This window comes from Anser cygnoides, chromosome 15, assembly GCF_040182565.1.
Source record: "Anser cygnoides isolate HZ-2024a breed goose chromosome 15, Taihu_goose_T2T_genome, whole genome shotgun sequence".
In the NCBI taxonomy this organism is placed as follows: Eukaryota; Metazoa; Chordata; class Aves; order Anseriformes; family Anatidae; genus Anser; species Anser cygnoides.
This window is the reverse complement of record NC_089887.1, coordinates 13,706,153-13,732,660: the sequence shown is the minus strand read 5'-3', so window position 1 is coordinate 13,732,660 and position 26,508 is coordinate 13,706,153. Positions and strand designations below refer to the sequence as shown.

The 26,508-nt window shown below is 46.1% G+C and overlaps 2 protein-coding genes across 11 annotated transcripts in view; one reads left to right on the top strand and one right to left on the bottom strand.

Moving 5' to 3' along the window:
• IFT140 (intraflagellar transport 140) overlaps positions 1-7,140 on the top strand; it is a 77,004-nt gene extending 69,864 nt beyond the window's left edge. For all 9 annotated transcript variants that reach the window (XM_066977386.1, XM_066977389.1, XM_066977390.1 and 6 more), the window contains 11 exons: positions 760-950; positions 1,955-2,050; positions 2,425-2,557; positions 2,649-2,792; positions 3,234-3,362; positions 3,570-3,752; positions 4,327-4,533; positions 4,744-4,956; positions 5,042-5,208; positions 5,411-5,552; positions 6,726-7,140. In XM_066977386.1, the coding sequence (XP_066833487.1) occupies positions 760-950; positions 1,955-2,050; positions 2,425-2,557; positions 2,649-2,792; positions 3,234-3,362; positions 3,570-3,752; positions 4,327-4,533; positions 4,744-4,956; positions 5,042-5,208; positions 5,411-5,552; positions 6,726-6,929 (1,809 nt within the window). In that variant the 3' untranslated portion in view covers positions 6,930-7,140. The remainder of the gene's footprint in view (positions 1-759; positions 951-1,954; positions 2,051-2,424; positions 2,558-2,648; positions 2,793-3,233; positions 3,363-3,569; positions 3,753-4,326; positions 4,534-4,743; positions 4,957-5,041; positions 5,209-5,410; positions 5,553-6,725) is intronic.
• A 700-nt stretch (positions 7,141-7,840) lies between these two features.
• On the bottom strand, positions 7,841-26,388 carry TELO2 (telomere maintenance 2). Of its 2 annotated transcripts, none has more exons than XM_066977393.1 (20): positions 26,081-26,388; positions 25,548-25,825; positions 24,922-24,990; positions 24,103-24,250; positions 23,627-23,729; positions 23,236-23,304; positions 22,127-22,268; positions 20,137-20,273; positions 19,303-19,391; positions 17,989-18,102; positions 17,268-17,356; positions 16,853-16,944; positions 15,715-15,831; positions 15,019-15,090; positions 14,276-14,440; positions 13,503-13,594; positions 12,622-12,721; positions 12,168-12,232; positions 11,402-11,517; positions 7,841-8,267 (listed from the first exon to the last, which is right to left on the bottom strand). In XM_066977393.1, the coding sequence occupies exons 1-20, from the start codon at positions 26,371-26,373 to the stop codon at positions 8,161-8,163; spliced, it is 2,457 nt and encodes an 818-aa protein (XP_066833494.1). In that variant the 5' UTR covers positions 26,374-26,388; the 3' UTR covers positions 7,841-8,160. The 2 variants fall into 2 exon arrangements, with proteins under 2 accessions (XP_066833494.1, XP_066833495.1); XM_066977394.1 differs by having other exon boundaries at positions 17,989-18,099.
• Positions 26,389-26,508: the final 120 nt, after the last annotated feature.

Below are 26,508 nucleotides of genomic sequence, written 5' to 3'. Positions count from 1 at the left end.
TTTACTTTCTATGCTTTTTTTGAATTTGAAACAATAAGAGACAGAAATTATTTTTCTGTCTTGGACAGATAATCTCAATTGACTAAATATAGTGTTCAGCTGGACAGCCATTGGGTGGAGCAGGAAAATGCTCCTTCCACAGGAGTACCTCTCAAAGTGTAAAAATAATAGTTCCTAATTTGCTTGCAGTTGCGTCAGCACAGGCAAAATCCTCCTGTTCTAGTTCTGTCTGAAATTAGTAGCATTTGTTTCCAGGAATGGCTATCAGTTATCCAAGAAAGAATTCCTGCCTCTGAGACCTGCTCTGAGATCCCAGAGATCTTCTGGCACTTAATGCCTTCTTGCCAAAAACCCTAGTCCCTTGGACCTTTTGGACATCACTTCTTGGCAGTGTGCCATTACCTGTAGCCCCACACGAGCATATCTCCCCTTTCTGAAGTGATTTACACTCCTGCTGACAGTGTTTAATAGTTGATGGCTTGCTCATGTCACCCCCAAGTTGATATCGTACAGTAAATGTCAGGATCTGAATGCTTTCCTTATTTTCACATAAACATCCTGTTTCCCAGTAATGTGCTATTCCAGGCTATGTATATTCAGTTGGTTAACCCCCCTGCCTAAATTATTGTTCCTTTAATTGCATTGCGATGACCTGCATTAATAAAATACTCGTAAGTGCGGTGTCTGATGTGATTTACTGCTTGCATGTACGCCTATGAAACACAGAGCTAATGAGCTCTTTGTATGCTCTTCTTTAAGGAGGACGCGGAGCAACTGTACAAGGCTTGCAAACGCTATGACCTCCTGAACAAGTTCTATCAAGCCTCAAACCAGTGGCAGAAAGCCATTGAAACAGCCGAAGCTCATGACCGGGTTCACCTGCGTACCACTTACTACAACTATGCGAAGCACCTGGAGGCAATAGGGGAGCACGGTCTTGCTCTCACTCAGTAAGCACCAGCCGATGGCGTTGTGTTCAGGGGGGATTTGGGGCCTTGTTCTTCTGCGCAGACTTGAGGCAGGATAAGGAGGATGCCTGGTAATGGCTACTAACAATTAATTAAAATCTTTTCCTGTTGCTGGTGCTTTCTATCTCAGGGGTAAAAGCATTGTTGTAATAAACTGCCGGCACCCTCCCTGAGGCTAAGTGTCGTGTCAGGGGCCAATAGTTGAACACCAATAATAATCCAGTCCTGTTCTTGTCACTGGAAGACCACTACCAGTGATTTAATTGTTTACTTCCTCTGAGAGTCTCAGGCACAACTACAGAATTTGGTTTGACTTGGGTACTTCTGGTGCCCAGTCCTCTGCTGTGACTGATGAATTCCTAGAGAAGTTGGTGGATATGATTTTTAATGTGTTTTTATTCATTTGAAATGTTGTTTTCATATGATTTTTACCTTGTGAAATCTCACAATATAAGATCACTTACGTTCGGAGGCAAAGTAGAGCTGTGATGTGATGAGAAAGACCCATAAGATGATCCAAGTGGGCAGGAGGGTAAGGAAAGACTCTAGCACTAGATGGATGGCATAAATGTAGTGATCTCCCAGTTGTGGAAAACAGGCTGAAATTGCAGTGGATGGCAGCAGGACTAAGCAAGATGAGTCCAGGGCTTTTGCTACCTTTTCAGACAGTTGCACAGGGTTGTGCTTAATGTTTGGAGAGGTTTCTGGGATATTTCTTTGGAGCATCACTGGAACTTTGAAGTATTTACAATTCTATGATCACATCGCCTCTCTGATTCCAGGTGCGTTGTACCTTTTATTTTTGATGGTTCTGGCTGATTGCTACAAGTCTTAGAGTAACTGAGTAATACCAATGGAGCACTGTTATCAGGGTTGCCACTTTGTAGCTGTGGCTAATCCGACATTAAGTGAATTTTTTACACAGGAAGTGAAATAATTGTCTTAAGCTAGTCATTTCACATGCAATCTGTTCTTTTTCTCTACAGCTATGAGAAGTCAGATACACACAGGTTTGAGGTACCCCGAATGCTCTCTGAAGACTTACAAGCCCTGGAGAACTATGTCAACAAGATGAAAGACAAGTCAGTGCTATGCTCATTCCTTGTCTTGAGTGGGACTTTCAGGTCAGAAATAAAATTTGTGTAGAAAGCAGAGAAGGAGAAGAGAATCCTCTCAGCTGCAAGTTCAATACCTGCCTTATCTATCCACTTTGATCCTCCTTCAGCTTTTCAGGAGCATGCCATATTTCACTCAAAAACAGCCACACTAGATAGGTATCTGGGCTGAACTCCCTTTTAGCACAGATCTTTGAATGTCACAGTTGCATTTTGGTAAAACCTGTCTGCATTCTTAAAAAAAAAAAAAATGCATCTAGCCTCGAGTTCAAGATCCCAGGGGTGAGAAATGCATTCTCTGGCAATTCTGGTTACTGCAGTTAGTATTGTTGCTTTTCTAGGAGCCTGTGGAAATGGTGGGCACAGTATCTGGAGAGCCAATCAGATATGGAATCTGCATTGAAGTACTATGCACTGGCTCAGGATTATTTTTCCCTAGTCCGTGTCCACTGCTTTCAGGGCAACATTCAGAAGGTAAGGCAGACCGTTGCTGTCTGTTTCCAGAGACTTCTCATGCCTGGGATGAGTATGGGCGTAGCATAAAGCTGTATGATTTCCTTTTCAGGCTGCTGAAATAGCAAATGAAACAGGGAATTGGGCAGCTTCATACCACTTGGCCCGCCAGTATGAGAGTCAGGAGGAAATCAAGCAGGCTGTACATTTCTACACCAGGGCCCAGGCATTTAACAATGCCATTCGCTTGTGTAAGGTATGGGAAGATGTACGTCTGTGTCCAAAACCAAGGTAGGATTCTACCCTTAGGTAGCGTACAGAGTGAAAGTGTTACAAGACACTCGTACCATTCTGTCCTGTGATGCATTGCTTGTTCCTTCAGCCCAGCTATGAAGATGCTCTTGTTTTCTGCTTTCATCTTCTGTAGAAGATTCTTCAATAAATGGGTTGGTTGTATGGGACAGATTATACAGCTCAGCATCATACATACATACATGCATCATACTTCTCAACAGAAAACGGCATGAAACAAATTGTCATTGTTGCAGCTCAGAGCCATTTGAGTAGCTATAGGTTTTACGTAGGAGGTGGCTGATGGGCTACTATGCGACGGTATAAAGCTGGAAGCTTGAAAGAAGACAGAATTATGAAATCAGTTTGCTTGAATACCAAAACTCAAATCTTTGCTTTTGAACAGGAGAACAATTTAGATGACCAGCTGATGAACCTGGCTCTTCTGAGCTCTCCAGAAGACATGATCGAGGCAGCCTGCTATTATGAGGAAAAGGGGGAGCAAATGGACAGAGCTGTCATGTTGTACCATAAGGTAAATGACTTTTTAGTAAAAATACCAAACTTTAAACTGATGCAATTTCCACAGCAGAGGAGCATTAAATCAACAGTACATTTGACTATATGTACAATCAGTCATTTCTTCATGGTGGATGCTTTGTTAAGCCACTCTAGGGTATCCTGTAAGCTAACTCTGCAGTACTTATTCTAGTCTTTAAAGGGCTCATCCTGAATTTTGCAGGCAGGACACTTCTCCAAAGCTCTGGAGCTTGCCTTTGCCACACAGCAGTTTGGGGCCCTACAGCTAATTGCTGAAGACCTGGATGAGAAATCAGACCCAGCTCTGCTAGCCCGCTGTTCTGATTTTTTTATCGAACATGCTCAGTATGAGAAGGCAATGGAATTGCTGCTAACAGCCAAAAAGGTAAGCTCCGTGGATGGACAGAGGAGCACAACAGGTATGTACATACATACACTGAGATTTATCTTTCTTTATTAATAACCAGCTATGGAAAGACATTTGTGAGGCAAGTACAAGTCTATGGGGCATGATGACATGTATCCTAGGGTCCTGAAGGAGTCTGATGTAGTCACCAAGCCACTCTCCATCATATCTGAAAAGTCCTGGCCATCAGGTGAAGTCCCTGGTGACTGAAAAAAGGGAAATATCACTCCTCCCATTTTTAAAAAGCATTGAAAGGAGCACCCAGTGAACTACAGAGAGATGAGCCTCACCTCTGTGCCTGGGAAGATCATAGAAAAGATCCTACTGGAAACAGTACCAAGGCACAAATATGTTCTTTGTGAACAAAATGAGAAAGTATGTACTTGAATATGAGTTGATGGTAGGGCACAACTCCTCAAATGTTCTACTTAGAGAAGCCACATCTGCTAACATTTGTGCCTTCGTATAGCTTATTGTTATGGGTTACACCACAAACAACGTGAAGTATCACGGTAGCGCTTGCAACAGCTCCTTGCTTTCTTACTTCCCTTAGTACCAAGAAGCTCTGCAACTTTGCCTGAAGCAGAACCTGACCATCACAGAGGAAATGGCTGAGAGGATGACAGTGTCTAAGGACTCCAAGGACCTCTCTGAGGAGTCCCGGAGAGAGCTACTGGAACAAATTGCTGATTGCTGCATGAGACAAGGCAATTACCACTTGGCAACCAAGAAATATACACAAGCAGGAAACAAGTTAAAGGTCAGTTTGGATAGGCAGAAAAAAGCTGGGGAGGCTGAGCCTCTTACCTTTATAAGATTTTGCAACAAGAGTGGTTTGCAAAGTAAATCCTGAGACAATTTTCATAGCGTAGGCTATCCAGATGAGACTTCCTAGCCATTTTAGTAGAGCCTGTGTTTGTATTCACAATATTTTTCCCTTTTTGTCGTGCCACACTTCTTGCATTGCTAGGCTATGAGGGCACTGATGAAATCTGGAGACACAGAGAAAATCATCTTTTTTGCGGGAGTCTCCAGACAGAGAGAGATTTACATCATGGCAGCCAACTACCTACAATCACTGGATTGGCGTAAGGACCCAGAGATTATGAAGAACATCATTAGCTTCTATACCAAAGGAAGGGCCCTTGACCTGTTGGCAGGATTCTATGATGCATGTGCTCAGGTACGTCCACCTTCTGTGATGCTTCAAGGTTTGTTTGGTTTGTTAGCTCTAGAGCGAGACACTCAGCTAATCTGTCTTCCTGCAGGTAGAAATCGATGAGTATCAGAATTATGAGAAAGCACAAGGAGCTCTTACAGAAGCATGTAAGTGCCTTTCAAAAGCAAAAACTAGAAGCCCTCTGGAACAGGAAAGCAAACTAACACATTTGCAAAGCAAGATGGCCCTGATCAAACGATTCCTCCATGCTCGGAGGTAAGTTGCAGTATTCAGAGCATGTAGACTAATGACAAAAATATCATACAAGAAGACGACATTCACAGTTCAGTAAATAATTTGGAGAAGACTTGCTTCTGTATATTTTTGTAGCAGGGAAACACCTGTAATTTTAAAAGGGCTGTTGGCATTCAAGACCAAAGAGTAACCTGAAATATGAGTAACTATGCTCTTTTACTAGAGTTTACTCTGAGGATCCCAAAGAAGCAATCAGACAATGTGAACAACTTCTAGCTGAGCAAGATCTTGACAATGCCATCCGTCAGGGTGATGTCTTGGGATTTCTGATTGGACATTACTTACAGGTGGAGGAATTCCATGTGGTAAGTTAATTCTCAGAGCCTGAATTTTATATAGACCAGTGCAGCTTGGTATAAGCGCTTAACTCATATGGGAAGAATGTACTCTACTGTACATTCTACAGTAGAGCCTCCTTTACAGGAGCTAAATGGCTTGGCAGGGTGTCATATGCTTAAGGAACTATCTTCAAATTATTATTACTTGGGACTGAAAAGAAAGCTCAGAGAACATGGAGCTTAAATAATGCTGGATTCTTAAATACTTCCCATTACTAGAGATAAGAACAGAAAGGTCTGGGTGCATTGTCTCAGCAGTTGCACTGGGCTTCATTTGTCACCTGGCCAAACAAAAAAAGAAACTTATAAAATTATAGTAATTTGAGGAAATAGTAACTCACTTTGTTGATGGCAAATTGTCTGTGTCAGGCAGTGCCAGTCAGCAGTGCCTGTAGCCAAAAGGGCCTGCCGTGTCCCGAAGTGCATCAGGCACAGCATTATATTCCTCCTTGTCCTGTCATATATATATTCCTATTATATTATATTCCTATATATTCCTCATTGTCCTGTCATTATCTGACAGCAAAAAGTTGCTGTCCATCTTTTTTATAAGCCCCCTTTAACTATTGAAAAGCTGCAATGAGGTCTCCCTGGAGCCTTCTCTTCTCCAGGCTGAACACCCCCAGATCTCTCAGCTATTCTTTGTAAGAGAGGTGCTCCAGCCCTCTAATCAACTTTGTGGCCCTCCTCTGGCCCCACTCTGAGCCTTGTGGGTCCCTTCCAACCTGGAATATTCTATGACATGCACCAGAGTTTGGACTAAAACATAGTCTGCTGTTATTAGGGAACAGAAGGATGCCAGCTGCTAGTTTCTCCAGCTGTACTGATTAACCTTATTTATAAGGTGTTGTTTTGACAGTGCTTCAGCTAGCAGGAGAATGTAAAACCAGCCTTTGAGACCCATTCTTTTTTATACCAAAGAAGCTGGAATTGACAAGCCCCTATGCAAAGGCTTCATGGTATCAAATGCTGTAGTGTCCTGACCTAGTGTTAGCTCCTTTCCACCAGTGAACTCCATCAGTTCAAGAGCTCATCAGCCAAGCACTCAAGGCAGATGCTTTTCACACTTTTGTTGGAATTTGTAGAAGCAGTACACCCCCCCCCCCCCCGCCTATAACAGTAATTTGTGTTTTTCTTTAGGCGTACCAGTATCTGGAAGAGATGCGGAAGAGAATTCCATGCACAAACCTGACTTACTATGTCAATCAACAGACCATCGAGGCAGTTCACAGAGGAGTAGGCATTCCCATAAACCAAAGCCTGGTTCCAGAGCAAAGTCACCACAGCAGTATGGAGACCAAGGAAGTGGAAGAAGAGGTGGCTGATGAAGTGGAGGATCCCTGATAATTTGTACTTACCAAAGACAAATGTTGACTTTAACACTAGGTCATTTATTCTGTCCTCATTAGGGGTCGTACCAGTCAACCCACTGCTGCAGACAGACTTTTTGGTTATTACCAAGAAATTTATTTTTTTCTGCTTGACTGTACAAGCATCATTACTGAAATTATGTATCATTTCAAACACTACATACAAAGAGCTGGGTATATATATAGCCTGTTCTGAATCTAGTTTTAGTATTTTAATAAACCTGAAGGGAAAAAAAAAAAAGGAAAAAGAGAGAGAGAGAGAGCTGTGTATTGTAACTGCAGTCTTGTTCAAGTCCAGAAAACAGCTGAGGTAAGAATTCCTGAGCTGACAATTTTCAAGTACAGCTTTGGTCTGCTAAGGTGCTAACATACTTATCTTTCCTTAGAAGGCAGAACTTCTGAAAACAAACAATCTCCGTCCTGCTTGGCTAGGAGCTTGGTCAAAAGTCAAACTACTCCCATACTGCAGAAGGGAGGGAGACTTCCCCACCTCAAAGCTTTATTTAAAATATAGGGCCGTGCAGACTAGGGCTTTTGAGATCAAAATCTGGACCTTAGTTACACTTTAATACAACCTTCTTTCTGTACTAATATTATATCAAAAGAATTCTCGCTTTGTAACTCCAGTACAGCTCTAACTCAAACCTTTAATGTTTGGCACATTTTTTCAGTTCACTGCAGCTATTCCATGCTTATATCTCAGCTGCTGCAGTGTCATTGCTGACACCATCCTACCCTGTGCTTCAAACAGCAGACCTCTAACTATTCCACCAGACGCTGCCAGAAGACATGGGAGCTTTTTTTTATAGGTATGTCACAGCCCTGGGAGGTAAGTGGCTGTTTCCAGCCCTCCTGTTTTTCTGACAAGAAGTCAGCTATGAGATCTTCCCTGTATTTTTAGCAGAGGACTCAAACCTGCCAAGGTTATAAATAGCTGGGGGTGGGGGCTGGGGGAGGTGTGGAGAGGATGGCAGTGCTAGCCTACCTTCCTGCATCTGTACACGCCGTACCGGATAGCAGTAGCTCACTAAATTGGCCTCCACTACAAAGTCCAGATGTCAAGTCAGGTTCGCTGGCGTACAGCTCTGCACCCTTCCCCCTTCTTCCTCTTCTCCAGCCAGGTGACAGTCGAAGAGGCCCCAGCAGTGCCTACATACATCCAGCTGGCAAGAGTACGAGGTAAAGTCATTTCTGTTACCCTTCAGCTAGGAAGGGACAGTTTTGTTGAGTTTCTTTTTCAGGTTCTCCAGTAGTAGCAAGTTCTGCAAGGCCAGCCTCCTGCAGTCCCCATCTGGATCTTTTTCCACCACATCTGTAAAAGAAGAAGCCACTATAAGTTAGAAAATAGGTGGAAAAAATGGACTTTTACCTAACATGTTTGTACCGTTTCAGTCACCATCACAGAACAGCACTAAATGAAACATCAAAAGAAACATCCTCCACGGCAGAATTTATATTTGTGCCCTTGAGCTATTCTACAGCTGACCTGCTAGCATGAATGTAGCTTACAATTAGAAATCAACTTATTCAAAACCCTGATGTCTCCATGCTGCCCGTTCCTACAGCCTAAACAAACGCTCAGTGCTCCCTCCTGAAACCCGTGGTCACAGCACACTTGACTGGAGGAAAGAAAGCAGCAGGCCCTGAGGTTCAACACATTTTCAGTTGCGCTAGTCTTCTGATAAACGAGTCAATCTCTTACACTTTCTGCAGCATGTAAGGGAGGGGAGTAAGCTGCTTCAAGCAGCTGTTATTTCAGGGGCCCTTACTAGGCCTGCAAAGTAAAAACCAGGATGCACGCAGGATGTCTGAGCAGGGGGAGCCTGGAAGAGCTGAGCGCCTGTGTAAGGATATCCTGTACGCACAAGCAGCGCGCTCAGAGCCCGGCACTGTCAGCCCAAACACATGACTCATTCAGATTGAGTAGAGCTATTTATAAACTCCGGGAGAGCTTCATTATGGTGTTTCCAAACTCCCTCTACAGAAGCAAAACCGGGAAGGCTACAAGACAGGTTACTACAAGCTTGTAAGCTAAGAGCCTGCTGTTGGCACTGCTTCTAACTGCATGAGTACAGACCTTGAATTGCTGCCACCGCAAGGGAGGCACTGGGCACTAGAATACATTTAGGTTCTTCCATAAAAGAAACTTACCCATGACAGCACTTTCAAGGGGTGGGGAATTCCCTCAATTCCTCAGCAGCTGCCTTTGAAGGAACTGTTTCCTAGAAATGCTTAGGTGTTCCCCTCCTCCCCGCCCAGGAACAGTTAGGCTGCTCAGTTGTAGGTAGCTTCTCTCTACAGCTGAAATGTCCCAAAGCAGCCACTAAGAGGACTACTGTGACAGCACCCGAACCTTCTTACACCATTCTGCAAACACTTTCTAAAGGGAAACAGTTCTAGTTCCAGCCCCAAGTCTGAAGAGCAAGAACAGTTATTCCTGCTATGAACTACAGCAATCTGCACAGGCTGGGAGGTAATTACAAGCGGGAGCAGAAGTAGAGATTTCTGCCACATGCAGCATGGAGAACATTTTCCAGTCCCTCTTTGTGTGTTAGCCATAGGAGAAACGTACAAGCTCTAAGCTGAAGCCCGAAGCCGTGACGTCTCCCAGCTGTTAGGCAGAGTAGTGGAAGGCTTGCATGCTTGACAGCTCGTCATTTTTCCCTGCTGTAACAGCAGACCTAATACATGTTGCTTCTTTCAAATCTTGTCTGGAACAGCAAGTCTGCTAGCTCAAAACCGTGACTCAGTCACAAAAGCAGGTCTCTAACAACTGACCTCAGCTGCTGGAGCAGCAAGAGCCCAGTACCTCCCTGTGATAGTGTTTGACCAACAATCTTACAACAAACAGCAAAGCCACAGCCCAAAAAGTTGTTTCAGGAAGCAGCTCTAGAAGGATACATAGGTTTTAAAATACACCTCAATCGTATCTGACCAGATGCGCAGCCAAGTGCATTCTTTACCATTTCTGAATCTCCCTTTCCCTAGTATGCACACACCTCTGAGTTTATTCATTTCCACCAGGATCCATCACGCAATTTTCATGCAACAGCACCACATTAAAAAATGATTACGCTTCCTACAGGCATCAGAGATGCTGCTAGCTCTGTCCTCCTTCTTCCAAAAGTAACCCATTAAAAGCAGGCTACACCGACCCTCATTCAGAAGAGGTGGTCATAACCTTCCTCAAAAGTCTTTGCTTGCTAATAGCAGTGGTTAGCAACAAAGACAAACAGATGCTTCAGAGCACACTGCGTGTCATGGGAAAAGTAAAGTTTTTGGCCCCACAAGGCAGCTCTCTTCCTCTTAAAGGACACAGAGCTCCACAACGTGCAAGGATCAGAGGCCGCCTGTGTCAGTGTTGCTTCCTGCCTGCTCCCTGGGGGAAGCCAACTCACCAAGAGTGAGAATGGTGAAGGAAACCAAGCCGGGGAGTCACATGAAGGCCACTCAGAATACAGCGGAGGCTTCAGAGGCACAAAGCACACAGCATTATTCCCCCTTGTGCTTGCAGCACACTGCCAGACGCAATCACAAGTATCTGCAGCCCCAGCTTAGCACAACCCATAAAAACTGCAGCCTGCACACAGCGCATCTTACATCAATACAAACCAAATCATTTGCTCTCTTTCATAGGTTGTTCATCAGCAATAGGATGTTCAGAGATGGTGCCATGCTCTTCTTCCTTTTGTTATTAGCACTAAGGAAACCCACCTTCTGTGCACATAGCTTAAAACAAGTCTTGTCTGTTACTGCCAGTCAGAGTCACTGCCTGGACGTAACAGGCATGGTTTGGGCTGGCACACAGTTAATTTTCTTCATAGAGGCTCACACAATGCTGTGTATTGTTTTTTTTTATTTTAAATAAAAACAGTGGTGATACCACACTGATGGTTTAGATGTTGCAGAACAGCGCTTACGAGAGCCACAGACTTTTCTGGTTTTTATGCTGCCCTGCCAGCAAGTAGGCTGGGGGCACACCAGAAGCTGGGATTCTCTCCCCTGTCCCACCTGGAAAGAGTGAGCGAGCGGTGGTGCGGTGCTGAGCTGCCTGCCAGGACTAACCCGCAACAAACATGTAATATGACTGTGTGTGCTGCAGCTTCAGGAGGGGAGTGGTTGGAGGCTTAGAAAGAGAAAGGGAGCCCACAGTATATTTTGGGATATTTGCTTGGCAACCGTTTCAAACTTTGAGGACAGTCACACTTCGAGATGCCATAAGCATCTCTCAGCTTATACTTTAGGTACCTCTGCAATGCGTCTACAGCACAGAGCGTGGTCTGGTATTTGTCCTAGACTTACGACCGAGCAATAAATATGTTTATCATACAAGTCTGAGGAGCACAGCACAAGGCCATTACTGCTACAGTCACAATTTTAAAGAGATGTTGCATGCAAACTGCAGCACTAGCCAGAAAAACATCGGCATACACCACCACATCTTACCTCCCAGCCAGGACTGAGTCTCCAAAAGCTCTTCTGTCATGTTGTTTAGAAGATGCTCCGCAGGGACACTGAGCAGCACGGAGGAGATACAGGATAAAAGACCCTGACGCACATACCTGTTGGAGAAGGACCGAACTAGTTAAAACCTGCAGCTTCTTGCTCTACCTTGATTTACTTATTCCTCACCTCCAGGGTTCTCCAGCTCCCACTATTTCTTATTACAACTATTGCCATGTTCCTACTGACTAGGAGTGTAACCATGCACCAGCTGGCACAGCGCTCACATACAGAGCCCCTGCCGTGCTGTGTCTCAGGGAGCCCAGCATAACTCAGGGACCTGCAATAGTGCAAGGTTAAAGCAGAAGTTGGATGTTTACAGCGTTTTAGCTACGTCTTAATTTCTTTCCAAGTCGCATGCAGGAATTGAATCTAAAGTTTTCTCAGCTTCCTCAGTTGAAATAGTTGAAAACATCACAAGAATAGTTGAAGGAAAAATCTGTCACGCTTTTTACAGGTAATGACTGTACCTCAACACCAGAAGACATTAGCTAAGTTCCTATGTTGGTCTGACGTTAAAGCAATGCTTTCATTACACGCTCTTGCAATACTCAGCCACAAGAACACAAGACCAGAGGTAAGCACAAAGAAGAATAGATTAAATCATTGACATTCTCAGCCAGCTGCTAGTCTTGGACAAGGAGAGGTGGTGGCTGGATGCTTACTCACAGGGGATCTTTGAAAACAAAAGCATACAACTACAACTCACGAGTCAGTGTGGAAACGCAGAGCCCAAACAAACTCCATCAGTGCCTTTCCCATTGCAGTAACTGCCTGTAAAACAGGATTATGACACAAGCACTGAATACCTTCACATTCACACCACCCTCAAGAACCGGGCCTTGACGTATACTGCTGTAACCCTAACATCAAGGTTACAACCAGCTATCTTATAGATGAGGAAACTGAAGCAGTGAATAGTAAAGATATGTCCAACTTCCCACAGAAGTTGGATGAAAAACTATCAGAAGCAGCAGAAGAGTGCAGGGATGTCTGAATCCCGTATCTCCTTTCTGACCATCTTTTTCAGCCCTTTTAGGGACTTCTCAGCACATGACTCAAACTTACTGCCAGTCTAAGTGTAGCAGGCCCCAGAATGTACCCCCAAGCTCCCAGGCTAGAAGTCAGTCCCGCTACCTGAAAGCTCATTCAGCCCTTCTTACCACAGTGTTGACAGCCAGGTACATCAGGACTGCTAATGTGTGGACCAGTCTTCCTAGGACAAAGTGATCTTCCCCCAGGAGATCAAAAGTTGATAAAGGCCTGCAAGCACAAAATAAACAGTCCCGCGGCAGTGACAGGGCTGAACAGTGCGTCTTTGGAATGGTCAGGGTGGCTGTGCAGAGCAAACTGTCTCATACAAGTCTGAATCCCTAAAAAAAGTTACACAGAGTCATTCCCAGTTCAACATGGGCCACAGTTGCTTGCTCCCACACCACTAACATCCTCTACAGCAGGGATCACATGCCCTACCAACAGGCTAGCTTTACGTGGAAGCAACTGCATGCAAAAGCTAGCACTGCTGCCATACTACAAACAAACCATTCAGACAGATATTACAAGAATCTGGATTCTTACGGCATCAGTTACTGATTCTTCCCTAGGTAAACTTGAGAGTAAAATGTGTCCTGTGCACTGTAACACAGTCAGAAGGATCAATCCATGTGACAAGACAAAACCTGAGGCAGGTAACTTCTATTAAAGACTACAATCTGAGTGCTGTGGCTTTGTGTGAACTCCCCAAGGTCAGCCAAAATGCTGTTTGGTACTGCCAAATTCATCCCCCTACGTACCTGCCGACAGGTTATGCTTAGTAGCATATATTCACTTACTGCAGGGTCTCACATATTCCTGGCCAAGAAAACTTCATAGGCTAAGTCCGAGAGCACAAAATCGTCCTCTCTAAGCTTGATCAATGAGCCAGGCATCAGCATGGTGTCACAGGACCCCCACACAGCTTCTGGGCTTTACTCTGCTGCTCTCAGACAAGCAGAAAGGTTCACTCTTGCTGTTGCCAAACCCACATCCCAAGGTGTTCACTCACCTGTCAAAGTTCTGGAGCAATGGAAAAAAGAAGTGTCCAGCAACAGAATTGAATTCATTTGGGCCAGAAGCCACTTGCACTTGAGATGGACCCTGTCCAAGAGAAAAATGAAGTATCCATCATTCTGTTCTACATTCATCCACTGCAGCCAACCCACTGTCAACTACTGCTTACTTGTACCCCTATGACTGCTAGTTTCCAGACCAGTCACCTCCCTTCCCACTTAGGATCCTCTCACACATCTAAATGCTTCAGTACAATGTATCTCAGTACTGCTGGGTTACATATTAAAACCAAGAACATTCAAGGTGTAGAGTTCGAGAAAGCAAGTCCCCTAGGACAAACCACAGGGGAGTTAAGGGACCCATGAAACTGGCATCAGTTCATCTCCCTGAAAAAGAGAAGCCTGAGACAGTCCAGTCTGAAGGAGGATGCCCTGGGATCTGTGAGTGCAGTTAACAGCTCCCTGCAGTGGCCAGACAAGCTCAGAACAGGCACAGAGCAGACACAGCCATCCCTCAACGTGAGACAAGGAGTTCAAGGTCTATTTTCCTTTTTCTCCTGGGAAAGGATTATGGGATTTGGTACTTCCCATGGAAAAAAAAAAAAGGCAAGACATTAAAGTGAAACTGACATTTTAAGTTACCCAGTCTTGCCTCTGGATTAAGCCCAATTTCACAGGTACTTTGCTCTTTCCAGACAGAACTACAGCAAGTCATACTGTCCTTATTTTTGCTGTATTTGACATAAGTTGGTTTCTGCCCTGGTCTCACCTTCGCAAACCTCCTAGTCTTGCTTTTGATCCTCTCATCAACTATTTTTCTCCAGTCGTTAGAGCTGTCACTTCCAGGAAGGAGCTGGACACAAGGCTTTTCGACATGCTTGATCTTCCCATGCACTTTGGGAAAGGACAGTTCCCGAGCTGCCAAAACCAATACCTAGAGGAAAAAAAAGGGATGTTCTGTTAAAAGGGGATAATCCCTGTACTAGGCAACAACAACAGCTAACCTGCAGCCAAACCAGTCAGAATAGCAAGGCAGAAACGCACAACAGTTCTAGAATTAAGAAAGCAGGGTGAGTGCCTGAACCCAGTCAGCTGACTCCGAGGTATTCGGTCAACAGCTCAGTCACTCAACTCTGAAACAGAACAGGGGCTCCTTTTTCAGACACGGTAAGTGAAATGATGTGGAAGGAGCCACAGGCAGACTGCTGTCTTTCAGAAAGTGAAGAGATCACAGATTGATGACACGTTAGGAAACAGCAGCAGCTGTTAGGCAGCAGACCATCACACGCTTTGCATTCTGTGGGCACGGACTGCTGTCTAACTGAGTGTAGCAGGGTTAAGAACAAGAGGGGAATGCCAGGCATAAATACCAACATAACAGATTCCTATGCCTGCGCTTCCTCCTCACCTGTTCCTACAAGGAATAAAGGTTAACACCTTTACATCTTAGGGACACTACACTGGTGCAACAAAGCCACAATGAAAATGAGAAGCAAGGAGATGAGCACTTACATCAAGAATATCCATGCGCTGACGCAGACTGTAGTTCAGGGAATAGAACTGGGAGGTCAAGTACTGTGCTACCTGGACAGAAAGATCAAGGAGCGGTGAACATAAACCCAGTAAATAGCCTTTCCACTAATTCTAAAAATTCTAATTTCTCCATTTCAGGCAAAGTCCTGCTTCCTGTTAGTTAACAACAAGCCTCTAAGAGAAGGGAGGAGAAACACTGTATGAACAGGGGAAATTCAGACATTTCCACTTCTAGATTCTCCCAAAGAAAGTAAACAACAAAAGGCATTTTGCGATTCTTCTCTCCCTCCTATGCAGAGGCATCCAAACGTTATGGCAGATGATTACAAACAGCGGTCAAATCTTTTAGAGACTGTGTGCCTCAGTTTCATTCTATGTGAAGCAATCTCCCTTCAGCGCAACAAGTCCTTTTCTAAATTGCCTTGCCTGGTATATGGTTTACCCATATACCAAATCTCTCCCAGTCTGCTACAGCTCTTGACTTTTTCTTTCCTGTTGTTTGCCATCCATTGCAGATTCTTCAGTATACAGCCCATCTCTGTGTAAATGCTGCCAGACATCAGCCAGCTGATCTACCACGCTCTGACAGCTGCTTCTACAAAGATAAGAGACTTCACCTGCTTAAATTTTTCCCTGTGCCTCAACTGAAAAAGGGAAGAAGTAAGAGAGACTAACAGGTATTGGATCCACGGTTAAAACAGCTACTTGGGCCCTCTGACGGAGCTCTGCAAAGCCTTCAATGCAGGTCTTCTCCTCCAGATGCAACAGTATTTTTGCCAACTCGACACTAACCTGCTCAAAATAAGAAAAAAAAAAAATCAAGTCACTGCAGGTGTTTTCTTTCTCACAGGATTTACAGAGCAGAGTTCACTTTCCATTTCTAATGCTTAAGTAAAGAAAATGAGGGAACAGAATACAGGCAACAACATGCCGCCTTTCACACGAGGGAGAGAAAAGATATTAAGATAAATGCTATCAAAACAGATTTCTCAAAACACGTATCAACCCCCTAAGCTGATTTCTCTGTCCACATTCACGTTTCACTTTGGCTTTTTGGACAAATGGTAAACATCATAAGATAGGAAAGCCTATTACTGAAATTTGTGGGTTAAAGGGCACTGTAGCACAGGCAACGTCCATCCAGTCCCTTACCATATTACAGCCCTTCCCTGTCTAAGCTGGCCGAGGCACCTGTCACTGGCACTACAAATCCCATCTTCAGCTGTTCACTAACAGGTAGTGGTGAGCAATCAAACCAGTCCTAAGTTCCTCTCACAAAAGCTTTTTGCCTTGATCAGTACAAACCACCTACTCCCTCAGGAAGTACACTTCTACAAGCAAATAGGGAAGTCCATTTGATTTTATCCCCCCTTTTGTTGGGAAATAACAATCAATTCAATTTCAATTCAATATCAATGACATACAAAATTAAAATCACTTTGTCTGTGGGATTGGTGCTCCCCTGTAAATTTCCTTTATGAAGTTTTTTCTGCTCAGCACAAGGTATGGAGCTTGCTCTGCTGCCTCGAGTTACTGCTAAGTTCTACTTGCAAATGCACTTCATTTTCAGTGCTGGAGCTGCTAAATGCCATGCTGCTGCGAGCACATTCTCCTGCTTCTTTGCTCCTTTGTGCTCTCTAGCCTAGCAAACTACATACAAAGCAACTGTTTCCTTCTATTTCCCTTCCCAAGTTGAAAGCTCTAAATTCAGGTACACACAGCTCTGCTGGCTGCTCTGTTGGCAAAGTTAGTCTCCTCACAAGGGCAAAAGGATTACCTGCCCACCAGTAACCGTTAGCTCAAACTACTTCACCTCTCTTGTTGCTGCCGGATTCTTTCGAACCAAGCTCTCAAGAGCCTTGACTGTAGCTTCCCATTTGTCTGTATCTTCAGATCCTGTCAGGACTGAAAGACAAGAGAAACAAAAACTATTCATAGAAGTGTTCTGCTTGGGTGTATACCCCAACTTTCTTCTGACAGTATTCTGTCTTTTTATAGGAAAGCATCATTGACCCTGCACAGGAGCAGCATTAGGAACTACAGAAGTTACTCAGAAGTGATGGTTTAGCACTTGAGTCCAGATAACTGAAATACTACAAATTGAGTATTTCAATTCGTTGAGTAATTCTGACCTTCTTCAAATTAGCTCAGAACAAAAATAAACCTGAAGAGACCACTCTCCCCAAAACAGTAAGAAGCAGATGAAAACTTGGCCCATGATCTCCTACCTTCAATACAGTCTCGAATATACACTGGAGCCTTAGTCTTCTTTAGTTCTTTGTCCTCTGACATGTCATAAGGAGTAAGATCATCATCACTGTAAAAGAAATAAAGGCAGGAGTTAGTTTATGGGGTACAGCTGTTCTCCTTCCCTCAGCTATCCACACAGAACGTAAAGCAGCAGCACAGGCACTACCGTAACACCGCCACTCTTGGATAATACAGCAGCACTGCTGAAGCTGAGACTAAAAGAGTTCCCTACGGAGTTCTATGAATTGCTCTGAAACCCAGTGAAAGAGCAGTTCTGCAACCAGATCTGGAACTGGCTCTCTTGGTCAAGTGCAGAAGTAGTCAGGTGACCCAGAGGCAAGAAGCCAATTCTTAAGATTTCTTTATGTATTGGTAAAGTGATAGGACGAGACAGGCCCGCTAACTAAGTGGGTGGATACATTGATAATTCCAGGAAAAAAAGTATACTAAGTCAGTCAAATGGAATAAATATAATGATTGCACACGACAACGGCTTTGCTCCAGTTACTGATTAACAAACTTGCCTGCAGTTTCCTACACAACATCCTACCCGGCTGAACAAGGCCTGCTCCCTCATTCTGGTTAGAAAGCACAAGATCGCCGAGGTAAGCAGCTACCAATAGCTCCCTTCTCTCCCAGTCTTCCCTTAAGAACCTACCACTCCCTTTCCCATTTCCTATCAGCTTCTTGTCCCCACACCTGTCAAGCTCAGCATCCGACTCCTCATCGGACACCACGTGGGTCGCTGCTGTATGGGATTTTCCGTTACTTTCCGATGTCAGTGGCAGCGCAGCATCTGCTTTCTCATTCCTGCTATGGGCAACAAGAAGCATTAAAACCAGTAAGATTAACAGTCCGTATTCACGAGCAAAAAGCCACCCATACCACCAACCCTCGCTGTCTCAGTAGAATGGCAGATACTTATTTCTACTGCAGTCTCCCACCTAGCTTGGCCTTCATAAAGAACAAAGTCCTGGGAGGCAGAATGGGATGACGGGAGAATCAGAATCCCGTAACAGAAAAGCAACAGATAACAAAAAATAAGTTAGCTAGCTTGCTGCATTCTCCCTGTACTGACTTGTGTCTAGGACCGCTAAGTAAAGTCCCATCTGTGATAACTGGATCACGCTGGTCTGCAGAGTATTCAAAGCTACGAATGGAACTGAACAAATGGGGAAGTAGCATCTTTAACCATTCCTAATGGGATTAATTTAATAACAAAGAAAAAATTTCTCTGTTCTTATATTTGTGGATATTTTTGTGGATTTTTGTACGTCCTTTCACCTCTCTACTTCTCAAAGGCTGTCTCAAACAGCTGTCTATGCTGATTACACCCCTAAAATGGGAGCAATAAATCTGTATTTCACCAGAGTGCTGGACAGCTTCATCTGCTATTAAGCGTTTCATCCATCTGTTGATACAAATAAGTGCTTCAAGCACCTCAGCCGATGCCAGGGAAGTTAATAGCACCACAGAACCAGTCTTTACGCTGACGGATACGCTAGATTTTTGTTACTGATGAGTGGGTGGGGGGTGGCTGCGTGTGACCCAAACATCAAAAGACTCCCCAGATGTGACCAGAAAGGCCCGTTCAGTTCTACTCAGGGGAACGTAAGACCCCTAGGAACCGCAGCACGGTTTCGCCATGCGTGGCTATCAAACTGGCAGTTCTAATATATGCTACCATTTCAATTATGAATTTCAGATAATTATACTGCATTATAAGAATAAGGTGCATTATAATGCTTTATGAAAATACAAGGAATGACTAAATAGATGAGGCCTCTTCAGTCTGGAAGAGACAAGTGAGGGAAGATACCATAGACAAAGTCACAAGGAGCAGAAAAAAGGTAAAAATGGAACAATGCATCTTTTCCGGATGTAGACTCTGCAAATAATCAACGTCGGGGCTGGGTGGGTGGGTGGGGAATCTAACTTGCCAAGTTCCCCAGTATGGTTTTTTTGGTATTTGCTCCTTAAAAGGCATGGAAATGAAGAGTAGCAATATCTTACTTGTCGTCTGGGAGGCTTGGGACAGCACAGATCGATGGAGCCTGCACCAGAAGGGACTTCAGCTCTCTTGCTTCATCATCTTCTTCGTACTAGACATTCAGAATAACCGTTACTTTAAGATTGCAAGCATGACCAGCACTCAACATTTGACCCTTCTGCGGTGTACAAATGAGGACTGAATCAGAAAGACAACACACACCAATCCTATTTGTTTCAATCGCTGTCCAGCCAGCAGTAATCTAAGAAAGATGCTGTATGGCGATCTGTACCATATGTAATCTTCACCCCTATATTTAATGGTAGTACTTGGTCAGCCCTTGTCTGAATGTTATTTACAATCTTCAAAACATTTAATAACTGGCTCTGCAACACGATGGATGATGCAGATTTTTAAAGAAAGGATGCAGTTTTCATCACATAATTCTTACAAACTCTACTACTAACAGCACAGCAAAAATCCCCATGTTTATCTTGAAAATCTCAACTCAGAGATGTTCCTACCATTGCAGGGACTGCATGCTCACCCCTGGTCTAGGTGTGAAGTTCCCTCTTCACTTCCATAGATCAGAATCTCATGCAATGATAAATCTCTAGCACTCCATTATTAATTAACAGTTTGCCCTAAACTTTGCCATCAGCATACACCCTAAGGCCACTCTCACACATCCATTTGTTTTCTACGCAACTGTTTTTTGTGAGCAGACACCCTGTTGCTGCCTCTCTTTATTTCCAGGTAGTGTTAGAACTCACTGTAACGCCCCAGATCACCCGCTTTAAAGCTCGTATTTCCTCCATGCCCTGCACACCAAAGAAAAATTTCCTTATAGCCCTCACCTGAAACTTCAGCACAGGCCCATCGGTGTTTATTTTTGAACTAATGCTCTCTGCCACAATCATTCCCAGACGCCGGATCTGTGGCAGGCTGCTATCCAAGTGACATTTCACGCCTTCCATCATGCTTGTAAGAAGTTCTGAAAAAATAAATAGCACATGAAACAAAGTCAGAAAAAAACCATGCATCTTCATGCCAGCTCCATAAGAGGGCAACATTAGCCACCCACCACCCAACAATGGGTAGAAAGCTAAAAAGGGCCTACGCAAGCAGGACTTCTCTGCGATGGCAGTGTTTCCCTTCAGCACCAATATCAGAAAAACATGCTTTTTCACGGGCTGGAAAGTCAACAAAACATTACAAGTATATTCTAAATTTGGAATATTTACTTTTTCACTGAAACATAAAACAAAAGGGATGGCAAAACAAGTCAATCTTTAGCTCATTTTTAGAGTTTTGAAGCCACGTAAGTGTAATACCATACTATGAGGAAACTGCAAGCTCCGACCAGCACAATACCATTAGGAAATAACCTGCCACTTTCCTAAAGCAGAATTAGCTCTAGAGCAAAAGAGACAAAAAGGTCTTCTAAATCAACCCTCCAACAATTAAAAAAAGAACCACACACACAGAAGTAACTCTAGAAACTGGACAGATATTTTTCTTGGAACAGAAATTGAAATTTCAGACCAGGACTCTTTAAACCAGGACCTTTCAGAGAAGGACCACTCCTTTTTGTTAATTCTGAACCTGTCTTAGTGTCATTTGACAGCTCCTAGTTCTTGCTCTGGGAAACAAGTAAACACTCTCTTTATTCACTCATCGGATCCACTTCTCCCCCTAGCAGTGCACACCTGCAGCCCAGAAGGCCAACTGCATCCTGGGCTGCATCACCAGAGCAGCGGCCGGCAGGTCGAGGGAGGTGACTGTGCCCCTCTGCTCTGCCCTCGTGAGGCCCCACCTGGAAAGCTGCACCCAGGGCTGGAGCCCCCAGCACTGCAAGCATTAGGTCTGTCAGAATGGGTCCAGAGGAGGGCCACGAAGATGCTCAGAGAGCTGGAGCACCTCTCCTCTGGGGACAGGCTGAGAGCTGGGGCTGTTCAACCCCTAGAAGAAAAGGCTGCGGGGTGACCTTATTGCAGCTTTTCAATACTTAAAGGGGGCTTTATAAAAAACATGAAGGGCATATTTTTGCTCAGTCAGAAAATGACAGGACAAGGAGGAACGGTTTAAAACTAAAAGAGGGTAGGTTTAGATTAGAGGTTAAGAGGAGATTCTTCAGAGGGTGCTGAGGCACTGGCACAGGCTGCCCAGAGAGGCTGTGGGTGCCCCATCCCCAGAGGTGTTCAAGGCCAGGTTGGACGGGGCCCTGGGCGACCTGACCTAGTGGGAGGTGTCCCTGCCCATGGCGTGGGGGTGAAACTGGATGAGCTTTCAGGTCCTTTCCAACCCAAGCCATTCTGTGACTCCACTCCGCTATGCACGCTGTAACTCCAGGACAGTCCCTGCCTGTAACTCACCATCCCTACCCACCTAGCCACTAATCCCACCACGGGCAGCAGCACGACGCAGAGGACAGAGCCTAACCAAGCAGCTCTTTATTCTCGGTGTACTCCCCACCCTCACCTCTGGAGCCTTATTCATGCTCCAGGAGCGAGACTATAAATTGGAAGTCAAATCACCCGATTCCTCTAACCACTCCCAGAGGCAATTCTGCTTTTCCTATGACAAAACATACGGATCCCTAAATCCGCTGTTTAGGTAAGAGCCTTAGTTCAAAGATATCAGCCTTCGCTTCCATGATTCACAGCTACGTACTTGGAGTTATATTGTACATGTACTAAAGAAAAAGGACTCCAGCAGGATGCACAGTTTGCCAAAATGAAACTGGGACAACTTTGATAGCCTACACATCAAAACCAGATCTTTTTCTACTCAACAGTCAGTTTTTCCGTGAAGCACATCTATGCCCCGCTTCTCCTGCCACCTCACCTTGTCTGCAGCTCTCTATTTCAGGCTCCTTCAGGTGCGAAAGGCAGATAAGGATGGCCTTGCTAATATATTCCTGCTGCTCAGCCGGGGAGTGTTTCACAGCACTGCTACTGCTCCAGGTCTCTAAGAGTTCTTGCAGCACCTGAATCAGAGCGTAAACAACTTTGTTTGCCCAAATTGGCTTGAAACGGATCTTTTCCATACATAATTTCCTTTATGAAGGAACACTCTAGCTTTCATACAGCCCATGAAATGTATTATGATGGTCCTTTGGTTTTCATGCTTTCACAGTGCAATTACTCTCCCTGCCAGTGGAGCTAACTTGGTATTTCAGGGCCCAGAATGATATTATGCTTGGCCAACTAAGAAGTCCATACCACCCTCCCTTTAATACCTTGTTAAAATAATGCTTTTTGCTTAAAAGCGGTAAGTATGTTTGTTTCTCATAATAATATGCATTGTTTTGCATACCATTTATCAAAAACCAGTATTATGCTGTTTACACAATGCTTTTAGTCCCACCTTCGAAGTCTAAATAGCTGCCGGGACTCACAGATTTTAGAACCTTTGACCGGTGGGAAAAAATATGTTAAAAAAATCACCATTACAAATCCGTAGCAATTTCCAGAGATAACAACTTCCTAGAAGTTCCATTAAACTGCTGACTTGGAGAGGGAAAAGATCTGCATCCCTGCTGAGGCAAAGGTAGATAAAAAAGATTCCAAAGCATCAGCCATTCTGCACAGACTGCTCTCAGTCAACTTCAGCACTTTCTGCCATCTGCCACACAGGCAGGGGACGAAGGAGAAAGCTGAGAAGGACAGAGCATGTGAGGCCCTTCTAGGAATCCAGGCATCATTAGCTTTGCTGCTGGGAAGGCAATTTGCCAATTAAATATGAAAAACTAACAGCAGAGTGCAGAAAGTCCTTGCCCAGTCCATCACAATTCATCTGTTTTGCACCAGTCAGTGCGGCAGGGCTTCCTTCACTCTCACGAACAGGAGCAGAAGTGACTTAGAGAAGCACCCTAATTCTCCACCACACAGACACCCACTCGGATCAGCATTTTTTCCAGCAGATACATCACCAGAAACATGACTTAACCTTACTTTGATCAATAAGGCACGCCGAAGACTGTCCAGGGACAGGTAGCCGAGGAGATTCTGTAGCACAGCAGTCTGTAAAGCAAGACCCGCAGTTTTCATTAACTGGGAACAAAGCTGTCATCCTGCAATGCCGAACGGTTTTGTTTACTATGTTAAACTTTTACGTGTGAGGGATTGGTTGACGATATTCAGAGACTGAAAAGTACGCAAATTAAAAAAAAAAAAGTGCAACACATGAAATTGCTGATGAAACATGGAAAACCAAGAGCGGAATCAGTATTCGTACCATCAAGAGCAGACAAACACAGCACAGAAACAGTCTAGAGAATGTGCTAGACCACTAAACCACCAGCTCAGCGCTTTGGGAAAGGCAGGCATTCAACGCAGTGCTCACCGTGTAGCCGTACTGCAAGAGGAGGAACTTCTGCGTCACAACAAACTGAGCTTGCTTGTTTTTCACAACCAGGTTCCCCAGCAGCCTAGACAAGACATCTGCCCTGGCAAGACAAGTCAACAGCAAAACGTTAGGAAGCCCTGGAATTACTGTCACGCTCTCTCCAATCCTATGGAATTCTGTCAGCAGCTTATTGCAAAGAAGTCAAAAGCTAAGAATCCCTAAAATACCTTTAAACATTAAGAGCCAGTCTGTGGTTCCAAATAATGGAACCACATGGAGTTTTTTTTACTCCATGTCATGGCCCAGACCTTTACAGAATAGCGCAGGTTCTACCCGAGGGGGAACAATCAGTCTGCTCCTTTAACCCTACGCACACACACGCATGCCAGCATCTTTCAGAAACGGCCTCCGCAAGTATTTGTGAGAAGGCTCCAGCCTTTGCTCGGGATCAGGGAAGAAAACAGAGTTCTTACCCTGGTGCTCTCTGAACAAAGCCAAGGACCACCGCCTCCATCCAGCGCTCTGGCACACACTCGACCAGTCGCCAGCAAATCCTTTGCCAGATGCAGTCCGACTTGGTGAGATCCGCGAGGCGGGGCACCAGAACGCTCAGAATTTCTTCTGAAGTAGAAGAGGAAACGAGAGGTAAATACACGGACAGGATGGACAGAACCGGCGCGATGGCGCTCAGCGTCAGCCTGCCTATTTAAAGATCCTTACAGGTGGAGAAATACAACACACGGTTTACGATTCTAAATCCCTCCTGTGGTAAGAACTAACCTAAGGCCTAAGAAACTCGTAGGTATTCCTCATCAGAGTAAACAGACAGAAAATCTCTCCTTCCCCCTCCCCACCCTCCGGGCCCTGTTAACTCTTACTGTGGCCTCAAAGTCGCAGCGGGCCCGACTGAAGGCTAGTCACGTAAGGTGAGTGTTCCACACGGGGAGGGATTTCTGCTGGTGTTCCCAATAGACTCTCAGGCCGCTGGATGAGAAGTGCTAGAAGGTCATTTCATAATTGTGCCCCAAACGGCAGACAAGAAGACGAGTAACCTCAACAATTTTTTAGAGCCAAGCAGACCGCACTCATGCGAGCTGATAAAAAAGCATCAACAGCTATCAGATACGTAGCTGAGTAACCTCAGGAAGCAGAGAGCAGCCTACCTCCTAAAGGGCAGGATTGCCTCGTCAGTCTCCGACTCCCTCTGGTGATCACTGTCATAGTCACACCTCCTCACTAACACAGCAAACCAGGCCTTCCCTCTCCCCCAGATATTACTGTAAAGCACTCACTTTGTCTCCCGTGAACGCAGACCTTCCCCAGAACTTGAGAAACAAATGATATTGAGCAATCCGAGCCACCTGGGATAAAACAGACACAAACATAACATCACCACCACCAGCAGCATCCAGAGCAGGCACACTTCTACAGGTGCCTAAAAACATGGCTTAATTTCTTTCTCTTGAGGCACGCTCTCTCCTCCCTCCACCACTTGCCTTCAAGAACAAAAAGTCCACAGAATTATCTGTACACAGGTGGAGTGAGAAGCCTGAAGCAGTTCAGTCCCACTTTAACACACCGGTAACAAAACCACGGGTTTGTTCAGCACTGTTAGACTGGCTACACCTGCAGGCTTACTTCCACACAATTAACTGAGCACAGACCACAGCTAAACTCTAGCAATGGATGCAGACATTTAACAGCTCACAGAACCGCAGCTTTCATCAGGATTTTAAACGGCCTCGGCCACCTTTCTCATTCCTTGTATCTTTTATGTGCAAGGAACCTCAGCCTGGAAGACGGACGCGGGGCTCTGCAACGCCCAGTATCTGCATTTCAAGCACCAGCACGGGGGTCCGCGCACGAAGCACGCCTGAGGAAGACGTGCCTCCGTGGCACAGCCCTCCCGCAGCCGTACCTCTCAGGGAAGCGGAGATCTCGTGCAGCACCTCGACAATGGCAGCGCCCAGGAGAGGGAAGTAGTTCTGCGGGAAGAACACCGCGGGGTTCCTCCCCCGCAGGCTGTTGCTCACGCGGTCGGGCAGCGCCACGACCCCGGCGAGCAGCGCGTCCTGCAGCTCCGCCGGGCCGCCCCGCGCCTGCTGCTGGCAGACCTCCCACATCAGGGCCGCCAGGCGGCCCTCCCGCACGAACCGCTCCAGCACCTCCACGATCGGCTGCAGCCGACGGCCGGCACTGGGGGAGGACAACGGCCGTGAGCCGCGGCGGTTCCGAAATAATATATAAAAAACCAAGCACGCGGGGTGCCGTGCCCAGCGCGGGCGCCCCGGCCCCGCTCGCAGCCCGGCGCCCCCCTCAGCAGGGCCCTGTCACGGCCAGGCCCTCTCGCCCTCCCTGCCCCCGGGGGCTCCTCCGCCAGCACGGGCGGGGCGGGGCAGGCCCGGCCGCCCCCTCCCCTCCCGCCCCGTCCCCCCCCGTCCCCGCACTGACCGCGGGGCCGCCCCCGGGGGCTCCCCGAGGGCGCCGAGCAGGGCGCTGAGCGCGAGGCCGGGCGGCCCCTCCACGAAGCAGCTCCGCCAGGGCCCGGCCGGCTCCTCGGGCCCCTCCGCCGCCGCCGCCGCCAGGCTCCGCAGCAAGGCCCCGAAGCGCTCCCGCTGCCGCCGCCCGAGGGCGGCCGGGCCCCCCGCCGCCGCCAGCCCGTCCCGCAGGGCGCCCAGCGCCGCCGCCCCGGGCGCGGGCCCGGCCAGGGCCTCCCGCAGGGCGCTCTCCACGGCCGTCGCCATGGCGGCGCCCCGCGCCTCGCTTCCGGCCGCCGCTCGGCGGCAGCCAATGGCGGCGCCGGCCCGCGGGACGTCACAGGCACCGCCCGCGCCTCTCTTAAAGGCGCAGCGCCCCCCCCTTAACCACCCCCCCCCGGC

Bases quoted from the DNA above. Each gene is read 5' to 3' on its own strand.
- TELO2 (XM_066977393.1), bottom strand. From the start codon at position 26,373: ATGGCGACGGCCGTGGAGAGCGCCCTGCGGGAGGCCCTGGCCGGGCCC. The intron at 24,991-25,547 runs GTACGGCTGCGG...GTTTTATCCCAG, and splicing joins GATCTCCGCTTCCCTGAGAG to GTGGCTCGGATTGCTCAATA. The intron at 15,091-15,714 runs GTTAGTCTCTCT...CTTTCTGTCCAG, and splicing joins TAACCGTGGATCCAATACCT to GTAGCACAGTACTTGACCTC.